The sequence below is a fragment of the Bombus flavifrons genome, chromosome 15 (genome assembly GCF_040668555.2).
Source record: "Bombus flavifrons isolate JBK064 chromosome 15, iyBomFlav1_principal, whole genome shotgun sequence".
Taxonomy (NCBI): Eukaryota; Metazoa; Arthropoda; class Insecta; order Hymenoptera; family Apidae; genus Bombus; species Bombus flavifrons.
In genome coordinates, this window is record NC_138456.1 from 6,925,208 (window position 1) to 6,942,577 (window position 17,370).

Genomic DNA, 17,370 nt, shown 5'->3' on the forward strand with positions numbered 1-17,370 from the left:
GCGTGTTCAATCTCGTCGATTACCTCTCTGTTTCCCAGCTCGAATTTCAGAAGATTCGCGAAAGGAAGAAAGATTTTACCGTCTGCAGTTCGGCTGCTCAGTCCAAAGGCCGCAAATAACGCTTTCGAGTAATTTTTGTTCCTATCCCTGAGCCAAAATCTACTTGGGACCTTTCTGACTCAGGACCGATGTCTTGCTTTTATTATCTTCCGTGTAGGTGTTGCAGTTGCCGTGGACGGAAAGGAACGATCCTTTTTTCTGTCGAGAAATCGTCTTCTCTTTCGGGTAATTAACAACACGAATGATAATAGTCGACGTCGTGAGTCCTGGTTCACACGAACTCTTTACAGGCTAAGGAATCTTCCGCGAATCTGAAGACATCACCAAGTATTGCGTTTCAATGACAGGATGTGATTTCAACTCGAGAAACGAGAGAATAGATTGAAACATCTATTTGGATGTTTCATTCGTAGGAGCTCTGTCGATAAGTGTCTTCGTAAGATGAATTATAACCAAACAACGTAATTAAAACTACGAAAGAATACATAGTAGAAACATTTTTTTTTTTTTTTTTTTTTTTTGGTAATAGAAACGAAACAAAGAAAATTAGCTCTGAAAAATTTTGCATTGAGAAAGGCAGAAGAATCAATCAACGAGAAACATCCTATTTTTTATGAATTAGTTCGAGATCCGCTTTCAAAGAATTTTACTTTCGTCGGATCGTTAAAAGCTAATAATCGACGGTAATCGTCTCATCGTGTCCTGTCCCATATTTTTACGCAACGTTTGAAACTAATTTGCATGATTTCGATACTCGGTCAAACGAACTAGGTTGCCAAGAGATGGCGAAGATCTTGGTTGGATCCCTGACTCGCGACGAATATTATTTTACAAAAGGAAAGGAAGGTACAACGGACTAAAAGCGCAATCGTCTCGATCCTCGCCATGTCCTGGCTTTACGTTTGTACATTCTAAACGAAGCATCGCCAAGATTCGCAAAACGCGAGCAACAAATTGGCGAGAAGCTAAAGTACGGCAACGGACGATTCAATGAAACAGTACACACGTACGTAAAATCCGAATTCGTTTACTAGCAGAAAAATTTACAAAGTTAAAGAATGTACAGGGTTCGCGTGTAATGGTCGCGGTATGAAAGCGAGAGAAACTCGACAGAAGAAAATGGTTTTCGTTGGAAAGTTGGTCGATGCTCTTCTCGTTGGCAAAGCATTCGGTCCTTCGCGGTCCTCGCCAGTGCGAGAACGCTTCCTCGCTTGGACCTTTTGATTTTTCTTTTCCTCTCTCCCTTTCTTTTATTTTTTTCTGTTTTCTTTATTCATACAATCCGACAGAGTGCGACGACGAGGCTAAATATCTGATCGGACTGCGTTCACAACCTCGGGCTATTACTCTCCGGCTCAGTGTGTGCTTTGCAAACAATTAAAATTTGTTTCTTTATTATTTTTCATCTTCCTATTACGTTATATCCCTCGGTTCTTGTCTGTGTTTTCGATCATTTCGTTTTCCGTTTCTGCCGCTTTTTTTTATTTTTATTTTAAATTCAATTCACGTTATTAGGGTATAATAATTAATTAATTAATTAATTAATTAATTATAATAGTGTCATTATAATTCGTAATAATATACAACATTTTTCAATAGATCATTTATCCTAAAACCCACCGCATGCTCGTGTCGAAATAATCGGTTGCATTTAATCCTGCTCTCTCTCCCTTTCTCTCTCTCTTTCTCTCTCTCTCTCTCTCTCTCTCTCTCTCTCTCTCTCTCTCTCTCTCTCTCTCTCTCTCTCTCAAATCTATTCTTTCACACTTAACGCGCGCAGGTTTCATTCTTCCTATCGGTCTTCCAAGCACACTCACACTCGCTCTTTAATTCGCACACACCAGTTTTCCCTCCTAATAATTTCACTTGCCTGTATTAGAGAAGGCATTAGATCAGGCATACTGAACTCTCTGATTAAGAAACGCACACCGTTTTCGTTCTCCTCCGATCGTTTCCTATCTTTCCGTCTTTTTCTGTTTCTTCGCACACTTTCACGCCGTGGGACAGTACTGGCTTCACGCGTAACTTACCTATCTAATTCAATGATTCGTAGTCGTAAGTGTGTGATCTCTGAACGTGTGTGTACGTGTGTATGGTATGCGCGTGCCTAGCTGTTTCGTTTCTCGCTCGGTCCACTCTCGCTTCTCTTCTCAACCGGCTATTTTCTTCTCTACCTCAAAACCTTGCTTCATTCGAACGTTCTCCAGCGTATCGCACAGCCGAGTGACCAAAAGAGCAAAATATCTATATTCGCGGGACAACCGCGACGCGAACGGCTCGTGTTCTGGCAGAGGTGAAAGTTTCGCGAGATATGGCCGCCGCGCCGTTTTCTCCTCCATTCCAAACAAACGGAACAGAATAGGAGAACGACCGTATGGGCGCAACGTGTTCTGTGTCGTTCTCCGGTGTATAGTGTGATCATGTATATCGTGCATGACGCGTGTTTACGATGACTTTGTACATATTTCGGAAAAGTTTCGCTAACGTCCGCCATCGGATCGCCGTTGCGGCAACCGGCGACGCGTGTATCTCAAGTGGAACCACCTGAAAGCGCAGAGTTCATGGACGTGATGAAACGCCGACGTTCGTGCCCTCTCCCCAATCCCTATTGCCTTCGTCGATCTTTCGCTTTTTTTTTTCGAAGCATCCGCTGACAAGTAAACCGTCGATATGGATTATAGACGAAGCCCAACGTATCACGATTAAGTTTCACGTGAATTAATCATCGTGAAACTCATCGTGACACGGCCGCGTTACATTCTTCAACCATCTCGCTGGCTAACAAAGCCGTACAGTTTAGCACGTACAGTGAAATACCGATAAACGCATCAACAATGGCTCGAATTCATTTAAATTTGCTTTGCAAATCGAATGTAGTTCGAAAAATTTGATTCTCCGTTCACAATTTTCATCGCCGTATTTATGAATTCGTTGTTTAGACACCGAATTCATAAGTAGGATAATAGATTCGCATCGTCTGTCCATCGATCACGCCTCGTTCAATTTCGATGGAATTTCAAATCCAGAATTGATGAACCAGGAGAGATCTATGGAGAAGATCGAAGCGAATGATTTCAAGGGGAAACGTGCCACGTTTCTCATGATGAACGAACAAAGAACAAAAAAAGAAAACAAAAAAAGAAAGAATAAAAAGAAAACGATTGTTGCGAACGATAATAGACGCAAAGTGTTTGATGTGTTATCAGATCGAGATATAAAATCGAATCGCAATCGCAAGCAAAGCTCGTACCAACGTCATGTCTTCGTGGTGACACCGGTTGAGTAGAAAGAAAGAAACTTAATAAATAGCTATGAATCTCGAAAAACTACATCAACGTTTCTTTCTTACAAGTAAACGTATCGTACGCTAAGCAACGACTATAATACACCACGCGAACAACTTCGAATCTTTCTTTAGGTACACTAATTCTCATCTGTAAATTTCCATGGTTGAACGCAACGACGAATAGTTTGGGATAGAATAAGAAAACTGTGTGAGAATGTCCGTGGTCTGCTTACTAAAAGCAGGGTGGGAGGGGGGCGAAGAGAAGTTAGCGAAGTAGTGAGTAGAAGAAATAGAAGAAGAAAAGGAGGAGAAAAAAAGAACAGAGCGTGGACGTTTTAATTCGGAAACGCGTTCGACCACGATTACTATTCGAAAAAGTTGAATATATGGTGACGAGGATTCGAGTAGAAACGCTTGTGAAATCGTCGATATAATGCCCTGTTATGATTGGCTCGAGCTTAACAGCGAAGGAAGAGAACACAACGAATCACGAAGAGTAATACAAAAATAGGAACAAACGTATAAGCATATAATGAGGAACATATATCATGTACAAACGTAACGCGCAAGGAACTTTATGCTAGAATGATTCATAGTGTACGCAATCGTACCGTGTATGTAGAGGTTTCGCTCCTTCTATTTTTTCGTTTTTTTACTTTTTTCTTTTATTTCTGTCTCTTTTACTTTGCCGCCCATTTTCAAAGGTGTATATACGCGTATCTCGTTGTCGTGAAAGAGAAAACGGAAGAAAAATCATTGTATCGTGATTAAATAACGATTGTCACGCGGCTAGCGCAACAAAATAAGCACATGCACACCGTGGAAATGTTACTGACGACTCATAAAAAATATTATATCCTGTAAAGGTCACACAATGATTGGACGTGGGTACGCGCTGTGCTGTGTGTATCGTACGATAAACCGATAAATTATCATAAATGACGTCAAACAGCGAGAAAGTACGTTCGAATAGCAAAGAGAACCGATTTTCGGTGCAGCCCTCAGACGTTCTAAAATTACTCTAATCCCTGTTACTTCCTCAAGAGACGAGCGTCTACGTCGATCTCGATCGCTCGAACGTTCGCAGTGGAAATCGCACACCGACCATTTTCCATTCGTGTTTATCATTTGACGAGCGCGAAAACGCTTTCCGTTTCCTTTCTTTCTTCCTCGTCCTCGGTGTCAGAGCAAGCAACAATAAAAGGATAAAACGTTCGAAAGATTGCAACACAGGGACAATCAGGGCCTGTGCGTTGGCGTTCGATCGGGCTCCGCGCTTAAGAATCTTTCGAATCTAAGTGGTAATCCGGTTTCTTACACACCCACATCCTCTCATCCTCCAATTCGATATATCACACCACGCTCTCTCCTATCTCGCATACGCTTGCACAATACGTACTTACGATATATCTCTTACAATATTTTATATTCATTTATTTTATTAATTATATCAATACTGTTGACGGATAGAGATTCATTCACAGCTCGCACCACAGCGAACGATCGTCTCTGCCGTGCGCGGCGTACCGTTCTCGTTCAACTTAATCGTTTCCTTTTATTCCCCATATCGTATCTTCTTCTTCTGCCACTTCCTTTATAGCGATTTCACTGAAAGTCAATCATCCTCCTATTTTTATTTTTTTCATTAATATATTTTGTTTCTTTTTGACATAATGTCTTATCACACGCTACACGGCCCGTATTTAATCTCGAGAGATTAACGTTCCTCGCAACGGTGTCTCGGACCGTTCAGACAGCAAAACGCGAGGTGGAACACGCTCGATTACCGAAGATCGTTTGTTTCCTCGGCAGCTTCACGAATTCGGAGACACCGTACATCTCCCCTTCTCCATTCGAGGCTCAACCAATGGAAACATATTTACGTATATGTATACTTCTCCATGTACATGTGTGTGTGTGTGTATGAGCGCGCGCACGCACGCTTGCGTATGTGTATCTATGTATCTGTAGACGTGGAAACCTCGAACGGAATTGTGCGTCCATTCTCAGCCTCGAATATAACAGCGCGATTCTCGGCGATCACGGTCACAGCACAAGGAAAGATCGCCGTTGAGAAGCTTGTAACGGTTCGAAGCAAACGCGAGCGCACCACTTCTCTCTATCGGTAACGGAGTTCTTCGTGTCTCACGATCGCTGCAGATCGCTTCCAAAGCCACGACTTATCATCTTATCCTCTGCCGACGACAACGATGGCGACGCTGATGACAACAACGGCGATGATCGCGATCACTTGGGAACACGCTGATTGAAAAAGTATTCGATTTGTTGCAAACAGAAGATCTGTTGCATCAGCTGTTGCAGCGAGTCTTGGCCCTGTAGTTGAGCTTGCTGCGGCTGCTGTAACGACTGCGTCAAACCTCCACCAGTAGGCTGAGCAGCCGGCGGCAGCATCGTGCCCGAACCCGACTGCTCGGCCAACAATTGTCGCTGAAGCTGTTGCGCCTGGTAATGAGCCACCGCGACCAGCTCTGGGGATTCCATCCCCATGGAGGCTGCGGCGGCGGCCACCGCGGCGTGGCTTAGTTGCACCTGCTGCTCCGTATGATGCCCGGACAGCCCAGCCTGATGACAGGCCAGCGGATGTACGCCAACGTGCGACAGCCTGCTGGCCGAACAGCCAGACGAGGCCAAGTAGGCGCCGGGGAGGTTAGGGTTCTCGCCCCGCTAGGGAGCCATGTTCTTGGGCCTGCGCCCCCGTCGCCCCCTGGTGGGGGGGCGCGGGGACTCCTGGCCTCACTGGCTCACCGCGGGGCTTTTCTTGTCTTGTTGCTGTTGATTGGCATCCTGCGTTCCCTGTACACCTGCTGCTCCTCCGCCTTGTCCGCCTTGAACTCCCTGTAACCCCCGTTGCACGTCACGCTTCGACATTGGAATCTTCGTTCTTGTTCGAGCGCCTCGCAAACGTGTTTGGAAAGGGTGACATTTACCTGACTACCGGGTCCTCCTTGTGGCGGTCCAGGACCGCGATCCGGAGGCCAAGAATTACCCGGGGTCGGTTCCGAATGGAATTGATGAGGATGCGGAGGTGGCCCACCCGGCGTGTCGTGACTATGAGGGTCCAAACTGTTCGTAGCGTCGTACTGCGTGTTCTCCAACCTCGTGATTACTCGTTCGTCCTCCTCGCCAAAGTCCCCTCCCATCAGTGACGGTTCACCCACAACCATCACGTCCTGGATCGATGGGGGAGTACAGAGAAGAACGTTAAACGACAGAATCACTCGTTAGAAGAGGAGGCAGACAGCCTTACCGATTACGTATCGTAAACGGCGATTTTGTTCTATAGCGTTTTGTTAGAACAAATAGTCCTGAATCGTTTGAAAAGCGGAGACACAGCCTTCGATAAAGGACGCTTCGGCTGCAGCCCGTTTTACGATAAAGCTAACGACTCTCGTAGTACGCTCACCTGTGACGCCAGAGAAAAATTAGGTCCCGGCGATCTCTTTTTGCTGGGCGCAGGCGGCGCGTTATTTCCTGGCCCCGGAGTGCTACCCTTTCGCTTTCTCCGTTTACTGGCCGGCCTCTGCGACTCTGAAAGAACAGATTCTCGATAAACTCGTGCCTCAACCGATCGAAGAGGACGCTAGCCATGTAGCAGCGCGCTAAGAAACTTCAGACCGCTACCCAGCTTTGGACCTTTCTCCAAATCAAAGGTCTCTGACACACAGAAGCATGCATGCATCGGTGGACAGACAGATAGAAAGATCGATAGATCGCGTTCTCTAAACGCTTTTGTCAATCAAAAAAAGCTACTTAAGAAGTGTCGGCACTCACGAAGAATATATCTTTACAGAGAAACACGCATTCGCATCGAGGTAAGTCCGATGTGCTCTTACGATTTTAACGCGCTCGGTTCCATGATTTCCTCGACCTTGAACACGGGGGCGCCGGATAATTGAGAGGGAACGTGGTGAGTTACGGGTGAAACAGGAAACGCGGTGCAGCGCATATGCATGATAAAAACAAACGATAAAACTACAAGGAGAAGTACCTCACGCAACGTCGATCGAGGAAAAATCAGCTACCGCTGCTATCTACAAGCAACGATCGCAAGCAATCGGATCGTCGATCTTTTCTTTTCACGGAAGCGCCACCATTTTTCGTATTCCAAATGACTTCTTTTCAAAACGTTCCATTTTAATAAGTTCTAACGTCAAGGTCGAGATGCTTAACGACCTAGCGAACAATCTTTCGAACGTTATTACTTTAACTTTATAATCGTACGCAACGACGATAAAGTATACGCGTTCACCGTGAAATCGACGCCGTGAAACGCTTTGTACGCGACATTTGCGAATTTAGCCTTCGTCCAAGTGGTCCGACAATGCGATTTCCCAATGGATTTCAGCTCCAAGAGATAAAGGATGATATAATAGGATCGGTCCAAGGGAATAGAAATTCTGGTCGTAGAAAGCGATTGAAACCGAGGCTCTTAACGCGGTAACAAGTCGATGACGAATATTCTTCGTCATTGAGCGAACGAAAAACGAATCCTGCGGTAGACTGGTCGGCCGTTTGGCTCCACTGGCTGGTGCTTCTCATGTAAAGCAACTGTTCGTCTACCTCTCTTACCCGGCGGGGCAAACGTCCTCTGCCATTTCTGGAACAAGGTCGTCTTCAAGCAGTCCCGCGGTGACAACGCGTACGCCTTGTGCCTCGACATCAGCTCTTGCATCGGCTCCAAGATCACACATAACTGGAAAAAAGAATTCGATAAATTTTTATTCTTTGGTCCTAGTGGAACGTTCCAAGCTTATAATAGTTTCGCGATCTTGATTATAAAACGTCATTTTATCTAAACTATAGTTATCGAAACTTTGTAGTTAACCATCGATTATCACGATCTTAGTTGTTAGGCGCAGATATTTATATATATAAATTCATTTAAAAAAAGAAACCTAATAGAACCGAGAATACTAATTAGAGAAAAATTGACGAGCTCTTGTAATACGAACTGTTCGTCTCTCGACAAGTTCCAATAAACGAAGTTCTATTGTATTCGAAAGTTGTTGTAGGGGTAAAGCCGTGAAACCTTCGGTAATTCTGACAAACTCTAACTCTCCGGTTCTCTAAATAAATGTCCTAAAAGAGTGGCGGGCGAAACGCGTGCGCGTATTAATATCATTATCCCCAAAAACAGTGACCGCCGATGATTTTCTTTCAGGCGCAAAAATAGTCGGTCGATATAGATACACAAAATAAATGTGACTGTTATTTAATCCGATGCGAGTTCGACAGGGAACTTATGCGCGCTATTAATATGAAAATTATCGTATACGGCGTGTACCGGTTGAAAATAAACTTCCTAAAATATATTCGCACGCGGTGCGCGGAACGTAACGCCGCCACGCATCGTCCGAACATCGTTCCAAAGCAAATTAAATTTGGTTTATGTTTGCCGTAATAAAACTGAAATCCATTTTACATTATTATCGTAAGCACGTAATTTCCCGGCAGCCTTTATATTATAATGATGACAATTAAAGTAATCGATAGCGGGCGGATTGCATAGAGGCAGAGCGGAACGAGCTTCGCCGGAAGGCCAGCCCGAAATTTTGCAAAACTTTAATTTCATTTTAATTAATATTCGCATTAGTACGGTCGTCGCCATCGGTCAGGTTTTCGATCGATTCGCTCGCCCGACGTTCCGCCTCTCGTTTTTTACGCGTATTCTTAGTTTGGTTATAATGTATAATATGTTGCAATACTATAACAGATTAACCAAAAATTTGTTTAATAATAGGAACAGAGCGGATTGTTGATAGAAAATAGTTGTCGAGAGACGAGGAAGAATTTGAGGTAAAGATATTTTCTCGTCAGCTTTCGATTAACGACGCAACAATCGTTTCAGCGTGCAAAGAGCAACGATACGCGCAAGTGAAAGCGCTTCCGAGCGTGCAAAAGAAGGTGGATCGTAACCCGGATACCCGCCGTACTTTCGCGAGCCGATCTCTTCGCGATTCTTGGCCCATTTAGCCCTTTATGTTCTGCTTTCGAATAATATATTACTTATTTCATTCGAGTTTAACCCTTTAGTAAAACGTTGATTACTCTGACTGATCACGACACGCGCTGTTATAATCGAATAGATTTATTTTCATATGAAAAACGTATATATTTAGAACGTTTCCGCGATCAGCGCTCAAATTTTTCGTCAAACAGTTGAACATAGCAATAATCAATCTTTTCGTTTTAATCGATATTCTGATAATAAAAATTCTACTGGTTCCACCTGTATTCAAATGTATCAATACGAATTAAATATGCTTAAGATCCGGCCGGAATTCATAGATACTACTTCTTTCTTTGAGGCGTCGTAGAATGGTGTCAGCACTCGGAGATACCGTATTTAGTTACACAAAGCGAAAGTTTCATCACGTGCGCGTGGCTTTTACTGTCTTTAAGTTAATTTACATTGTCTTGTTTTTACCTTTACAATTAATTTTCACGAGCTAACAATCTCTTTATACATTACAGCAACAAAATAGTATACATCGTTTGAACGTTACACTTTCCAAAACCATCTTTACTTACCGCTGCTAGGTGATTTGTAAAAAATATTTTAATTCGAGCTATACATTATTCGATAATAGTGCAGGACTTAAAAAGTCGAACAAGAGTCAAACACACGATCTATATTTCATATAAATCACGCAGCAAATAGATGGAATTGTACTATAAGTCAATGGAACAGAAGAAGCAAGACGATGTTTCGAAACATCGTTAAACGTAAAACGAAACACCTTCGCCACTTTTCATAGCAGACAGTTAACATATACGTACCCTAAGGTAATTCAGGGTGGAATTGGTGATGCCCTGCCTGGTGATGTTCTTGCTAAGCTGTTCGAGCATCGTCGGATCCTGTTGCATACCGACCACAGTCCTAGGCACGAGTTCCTTGTGCGTTCTCACCGACATGTGCCACGACTTTATCCTCATAAGGTCGTCAAACGTGAATTCCAATATTAATCTACCCTCCGTACATACCTGCAGAACAAACACGCGTTCAAACTGCTGTATAAACATGACCATTGGCCTCGCGACCAATCGCAGGTGAGAAATTTCATTTTACACTCGTGCGAGGGAGAATGTCCTATTATCACAAATGTGAAATGTATAATACGAAATACCATTGTGGATAGAAATAGGCGAGGGTAAAGAAAAAATTTGAAAATGTAACAATGCTAAGGAATAAAGGAAGCGAATAAGATGATCGAAGAAGCGTGCACGTGAAACGAACCGTTCGCTGTTACACGAACCATGATTCCTTTCGTTTACATTGTTAAACCGTGAATCGATAGTGCAACAATGATAAGTAGACTGCGGATATTTATGCCTTCGTAGGAAATGTTATGCTGCAACTATACATAGAATATACGTAATATGCAAAAACGTATGAAGTAAGAGTATGATAAGTACATTTTCGTCGAAGCTAGGTTCAAAGATGAAGTTTTTTTTTACAACTAGCTGTCTACCTTGTACCTGTATAAGGATAAAAAATTTTATACTGATTTTGTAATTATGAGACGCGGTGTATTTGGTGCGTGTAATAACAGCATATAGATTCTTTGATTAGTTTTGGAAAAAATGAACTTGCGTAAAATCCGCGGCCTAACGATGGTACATTCGATTGGCATGAATAGGATTCTTACCTTCGTGAACATTGGTTTTCCGTGATGTGTTACCATAACGCAGTTATCACAGTCGAGGGTTATGCTGGTATTGTGAAATGACTCCTTCGGTTGTTTCAAATTGTAGTAAAGTTCCGTTACTCCGCCCTCGAATATCGAACGGAAGTACCTAGGTATTAACGTCCTACCTATCGCTGTAAGCATAAATGAACAGATCATCAGTGCCTAATCCAACGACATCGAGCAGGGTGCAGATATTTTCGTCGGGCAACGAAGAAAATCCGCTCGATGTAATTCCTCGGTGATGTTCCTGTTTGCCTTGCCGGTACATTCGAAGGAAAAACATCGAATACAGAAAAGAAAGAAAGAGAGGGAGAGAGAAAGAGAGAAGGATAGACTGGGGTCGGAAGGATTGAAAAATTCTGGATCAGAGACGGAGACTACGAAGAGAGTTCTCTGTTGCATCTTATTGCTACGGTAATGCTTGTCGCGGAACTGTCGTTTACGCTCGATGACGATGCGATGCGACGTGTAATCACGTTGTTACCGTGTATTCAGCAACGAACGCAAGGGAGGAAGACATTAAAATCCACCGGTTGCAAAATTGCTCTGCGGTGGCACGTAATTATTTAGAACGTGTGCGACGCGTATAACGCGGTGCGTGCCGGTTGCTACACGTACGGAGCATCGTCGAGGACAATGGACCGTGAAGAAGAACGAGTCGTTCCGAAAGAAAAACGACCAACCAGAGGCAGTATCTTCTCGTTGGCCGTCGCTAAGCTTCGTAAATGCGTTTTCCACGTTTCTAAATAACGTCGTAGGAACGCGTATTCCGCGACACAAGCAAGGAAATAGTTAGTACATCGATAGGAATCGCGAATGGTCCCAATGGAAAATCGAGTGGAACGCTTTTGAAAGAAGAATTGCACGGTGTCGCAACTTACTGTATCTCTTGGGACCGTCCTCCAAGCAAAACGTGAGGGTTAAGGTTGCGTCGTCCTCGAAGAATTCAGTCGCGAACGCGTCCCACCAGAGATTGTCGCTCTCCTGTAACAAAAGATAGAAAACCATGTAATATCGTGCCACTTCCGGGCAAATCGCGCGCAATCACCGACTCTCGATACAGAGTCGAGGCTCGAGAACCGGGAACATCGTGTTCGATAACATCATTGTTGCCATCGGCAAACAGAAAACAGAATCGCGAGCAGAGTGTAACGCGAGCACCGGTATTCTCGACTTACGGACGCATCGGTGCCGCTGCTACTCGTAACTTCCGCCGCAAGCGTTCCACGCTCGTTTTCGAATTTTTCGTCATGGTAAAGCTCGCGTAACGAAAGGTTTGCAACCAGCGTGTTTGCGGATCTTGCCTTATTTCCAGTCAGCCCCGGCAAATTACGCCTAATCTGTAATCGCACGGTACGATGACTGACAACGATTTCCGTGGCGAACGGAGACCGCGTTCGGGGAAAAAGCTCGCGAGCAACATACTTAACTTCACGTGCTCGGTGCTCTACAACTATGTCGTTTCAACATATTCGTGTTACTCTACATATATATTGGCGTTTCGTCGCAGCATGAATATTTATAGGTGCCGATACGGAACGTTTGAAATTTTTACGCCGTAACCGTAGCTCGTCACCTCGTGAAAAACCGATCGACTATGGAACGCACACGCCGTCGACCGCCTCTCTTTTCCTCTCGCCATTCTGAATTATTACAGCCACGCTAATATACGCGCGTAAATACATCCAAACATGAATACTCATCCAAGCAAAATCATATTTTCAGCCACATGTGTCTACAAAATATCTTTGCGACAAGTGTAAGACTACAGAGTTGTCTATCGATGCTGTATTATGCATGCATATATTAATTTTTTATTGAATACAAGTTGGCAATAAATATCTTACAACGTCTACGTACATTTTCATATTGATTTCAAAGTACCAGTAAACCGTCGCAATTGCGTCTCAAATGTAGTGGTAACACTTCAAAAAGTTTTATATAACGCAAATAACGTATTCATAAAAATTTTCTACGCTAGATATTCGAATACGTTGATGAATCTATGTAGATTCTTATAAAGTATGCATTTCTATCTTCCGATGTCTTCATTGTAACAGCCTGAAAAGTCTCTTCGTCGATTGTATAACTTAATAGAAAAAATATTGGTCACAACTCGAGAACACGATGTTCATGGTCATGCTTATTCTCGTTCACGCGAGTTACTCCGAATATAAAGAAGAGGTCAACGATCACTCCTCGGAGGGTTGCCCGCGTTTTCTCCGAAACAACACGGTCTGGATTTCGCGAGAGAAAAAAAGGTATATCGAGACGAACGATCGAGTTTTCAGAGTTTGCGACGACGCCGGACTTTGCGAAGACGGCAAGAAAAGGCGGCTGGAGCGAAGTCACGCGCGGAAAAATAATAATAAGAGCGAAGGCAGGGAGGGAGAAGATGCGGTGTGGGTGAAGCTGGATGCATAATTGAATGAAAGCGCAGCGAACAAGCGCGTCCAGAGCCAAGGGGTAGTTTCTGCGAGTGAGAGGGGACGAAATGCTATAATTTCAAGCCAGACAGTCATGCGTTATTCAGCGACGAGTATAGGCGGCCCCTGTCTTCGCCTCGTCCTTTCCTCCCCCTCCTTCTGTTCCTCTCTGTTTCCCTCCTTTTCATTCTAATCCTCGAGCTTGCGTATCTTTCAACCATATGCATCCTTTTAAGGAACTGGGAAATTACCCCAATTTTCTAACGTTGCAGGAGACCTTGGAGTCTTTGATTGCGAAATTGAGATATGGGCTCGATCGTTTCGTGATTGATAGTTTCTTATTATAGTACGAGTTACGGTCAGTTTTAGTACTCGACTTTATGTCCTGAATTATTTCATTCTTATCGTAGATTCTTCAAAATTGTTCCTATAACGCGTGCGCTACATGGAGCGGACGACAAAAGCAAGTGTGAAGGATGAGCAGTACAAAAAACACTACAATTTTGAAAGCAAAAAGATTATAATCGACAAGAAGAATTATATCCAGAATGAATATAGTATGTATGACTGTTACCGACATGGTAAGTAATGTTTAGTACGACAAAGTTACTATCAACGTAGCTAGTATACACAAGTATGAATTTTAAAGTCTCTTCTGTCAGTGTATACACATTATTTGTTTAACATTAATATGAATTGATATGAATGAAGATAAAAATGTATATAATAACGAGACACGGAAACAGATTGATCTCGCATTTGGCGTGAGGAACTAGCGGACAATCAGTTTTCAGGGAGGTCCACGTGTAGCCCGCGAAGATTTATTTCGGACGTAAGCCGCGCCGTGCCAAATCAAGCAAACTGTTGCCACTCTCGCGCAAATTGATATTTCTGGCAAGCGTGAAGCTCCATAGCCGGCTAAAATCGGGGAGGAATGTCGAGTCGATCAAAATAGACGAGAGATCGACGCCGGTCGAAACGACGCCGAGTGGAAGGAACCTGCTTCAGAACGGAAGACGAATGCCAAACGTTAAGTAATATCTCGAGCACTTTTCCTGAGAAATTCGGTGTATCCCAGCTACGATCTTACATCCGGGGCAAAAGCTGCTGGCGTTACGAATAAGTGTCGGTAATTTTCTGGAAACGCCGTAATAACTCGCTTGCTACAGTTATCATTATTCCTAGTATGATTGCAGCTACATTAATACTACTCATATGCGATACGATTATTTAGAACAGCCAGAGCTCTGTCATTACTATCGTTAGAAATTCGTACTATGATTAATTTATTACCAACGGTGATTTAATTCTGGAAAAAAGAAGAAAAATGTCTGGAGCAGTTGCGCGAATGATAAAGAGTAGAAATAAGTTTGTTACACTTTCGGCCGAAGAATATCCAGTAATAGTGGAAAGTATAAAACTTGTATCAAAGAAATCGTGCAAGCTTTTAACTATATATTTTACAGAAAAAGCTAACGCGTAACTATTTGCCCCCTTCCCTCAAAAAATAGTTTGCTCGCCTTTGGCAACTTTTTGAAAATTTTAATCAAAAATGCCGTACCTCCAGAATTCTCTCTACGCGGAAGTTAGATCGATACGTAACGCGAACTCGTGCCCGCGTAAATCACTAAAAACAACAAGCCGCAAAGAACAACGTAAGTAAAACACTCGTTCGCAAGTTTCGAATTCTCGAATCTTATTGGTGAACCGAACAACCGAGAAATTCGTGAAAACTTGACCGATCCACAACTGGAAACTTCGACTAGAAAAGCTCACAGAGTTTGATGGAAGGTTAAAGCTGAATTACTTTTGCAGAAATAATGCAACGATATTTAACGTTAGATTCTATGCCGAATCGATAGTTGACAATGTACAATTTCCTCGCTAAATCACCTTTCTCCGGCGGTAGAATCGATCGTCGCGCGGTTTAAGAATCGACCATGCTTTTAGTATAATTCTACATTTCGCACGCCTGTAGCGTGTAAATCTTCTTCTAATTGATATACGCACGCCAAAATCAACGTTCCCGTAAGCATCTTCCACTGCGTTAAAAAAGAATTCCCAAAAGACGAGTACAGAAGAAAAAAGGAACAATTTCACTAGGAATTTTTGGTAGAAAAATCGTGGGGGAAGTACGAGACCTCCGTAATCTCGCGGTCAAATTTACCTCCATTTGTTCAATCCTTTGCAATGCAATTTTCGTTTAATTAAAATTTAAATATACGGCGTTCTCGTTTTAACGTATTTAAGTGTCAAATCACAAAGTACATGGAAAAATAGTACACTTGTCTGGAAATAAACTACTCTATTTTATAATCTTCCTCTCCGTCTCTTGATACTATAATACGAATGTCTAATTATAAGTATTGTCCTTAGCCAGTGAATATATATAGTAGACATATCCCTCTAAATTTAGAATATCGTCAATAAAAAAAAGATGGAAAAAAAAAGAAGAAAAATAATGGCTGTAGATACATGTTTTATTATAATGTTACAAACAAATATTAAACGCAGTTTGAAATGCTCTACATTACAAAATATGAAAGATCGATCGTGTATGCACTTTATATATTTATATTATAAATAATGGCGACTGGTTAAAATATTTAAATTTCGACATAAAAATATCGTCGTAATACATCCATACAGATTTGACATCGACGTAGTACCCAGTTTCTATATTTCGAATTTCTTAAGAATCTTTACGCGTAGTTGCTTCCAATATCGTACTACAGAGTCCCTTTCATATCCTGTAATGACAAATTCCACGCCTAATACATGTATTTCACGCTGGCTTCAATATTTGCTTATAATTTTCCAATAAGGCGTTTTAAAGGGTATATTTTTCCTTACTTTCGTTCGTGCAATTTGTCTGGAAAGATTGAAAATATCCTGTGCAGTCAACGAGGCATGTAATTTATTGTATTTTTACGGCAAGTAATTTGCCATTTGCCTATGTATTTTACTCGAAATTTAAAGAAAGAAAACGAAATATGTACTGAGAATTTCGAAATGCTTTATTATTTTCAAAAAAATCGTTTGTGGGTTAAAAATAATTGTGAGACTCGCGATAGGGCTGGAAACCGTATCTAGGTATTATGACAAGTTGTTTGGATCGATTTTCGAAACACGGGAACTAGGGATGGTACGTGTGTAGACGGGGCAAAAAATCGCAGCGATAGCCGGAGAAAAGCGCGACAACGGGCAAGAAATTCAATCTCGATCCTCTGTCGGTGAGGGAAAAAGGAGGAAAATGCGTCGCGGCGCCGGAGACACACAAATCATCGCTGATTTCCACGATGTGCCTGGACAAAGCAGCGTAATACGCGCTCTTTTGGCCGGCGTATTAGCCGGAGTTAAATTCAATTTGTCCAGGCCGAAGTAATCCTGGCGCAGAGAGAAAGAGAGAGGAACAAGAGGAAAAAACGTGAAAATCCGGGACGTCGTTGCATCGTAATAACCGAGTCGACAGGGAAACGAACCGGAAAAGCCGGACAACCCGAAAATCCAAATAAAATAGAAATTAAGTTAGGTTTTGTGAATTCAGACTCGAACTCTCGTTCGTTACGTTTTTACATTTCTCCTACTTTCGATAAAATTTACACTGGATCACGAAAGTATTTGAGCATTTACTGTAAAAAAAAAACTATTATGTTCGTATTGCATATACTATAGGAGACATTTATCTTTGCCACTTTTCTGGACATTAAAAAAATATTGATCCTCGTTACATTATACCGTTTCTTTGTTAAGGAACTTCGTAGATTTATCAGCTATCCCTAAAAAGTTTTTCTATCTTTGGATCTAGCAAGTATCTTCTCCAATCATAGTAAGTATATTAGAATGTTCCCCCATAGCCATCAAGTAGCATCAAAATTAGAAAACC

The 17,370-nt window shown here is 42.5% G+C and overlaps 1 protein-coding gene across 5 annotated transcripts in view; it reads right to left on the reverse strand.

Annotated features, from left to right (window-relative positions):
• Positions 1-5,882: 5,882 nt before the first annotated feature.
• The window catches only part of Chi (LIM domain-binding protein 2 Chi), a 132,386-nt gene continuing 120,898 nt past the window's right edge, over positions 5,883-17,370 (reverse strand). For 4 of the 5 annotated variants that reach the window (XM_069128932.1, XM_069128931.1, XM_069128930.1 and 1 more), the window contains 7 exons: positions 11,940-12,042; positions 11,017-11,189; positions 10,148-10,351; positions 7,928-8,060; positions 6,771-6,895; positions 6,295-6,537; positions 5,883-6,202 (listed from right to left, as the gene is read on the reverse strand). In XM_069128932.1, the coding sequence (XP_068985033.1) occupies positions 6,101-6,202; positions 6,295-6,537; positions 6,771-6,895; positions 7,928-8,060; positions 10,148-10,351; positions 11,017-11,189; positions 11,940-12,042 (1,083 nt within the window). In that variant the 3' untranslated portion in view covers positions 5,883-6,100. The remainder of the gene's footprint in view (positions 6,203-6,294; positions 6,538-6,770; positions 6,896-7,927; positions 8,061-10,147; positions 10,352-11,016; positions 11,190-11,939; positions 12,043-17,370) is intronic. The other variant, XM_069128929.1, reaches the window with a different exon arrangement.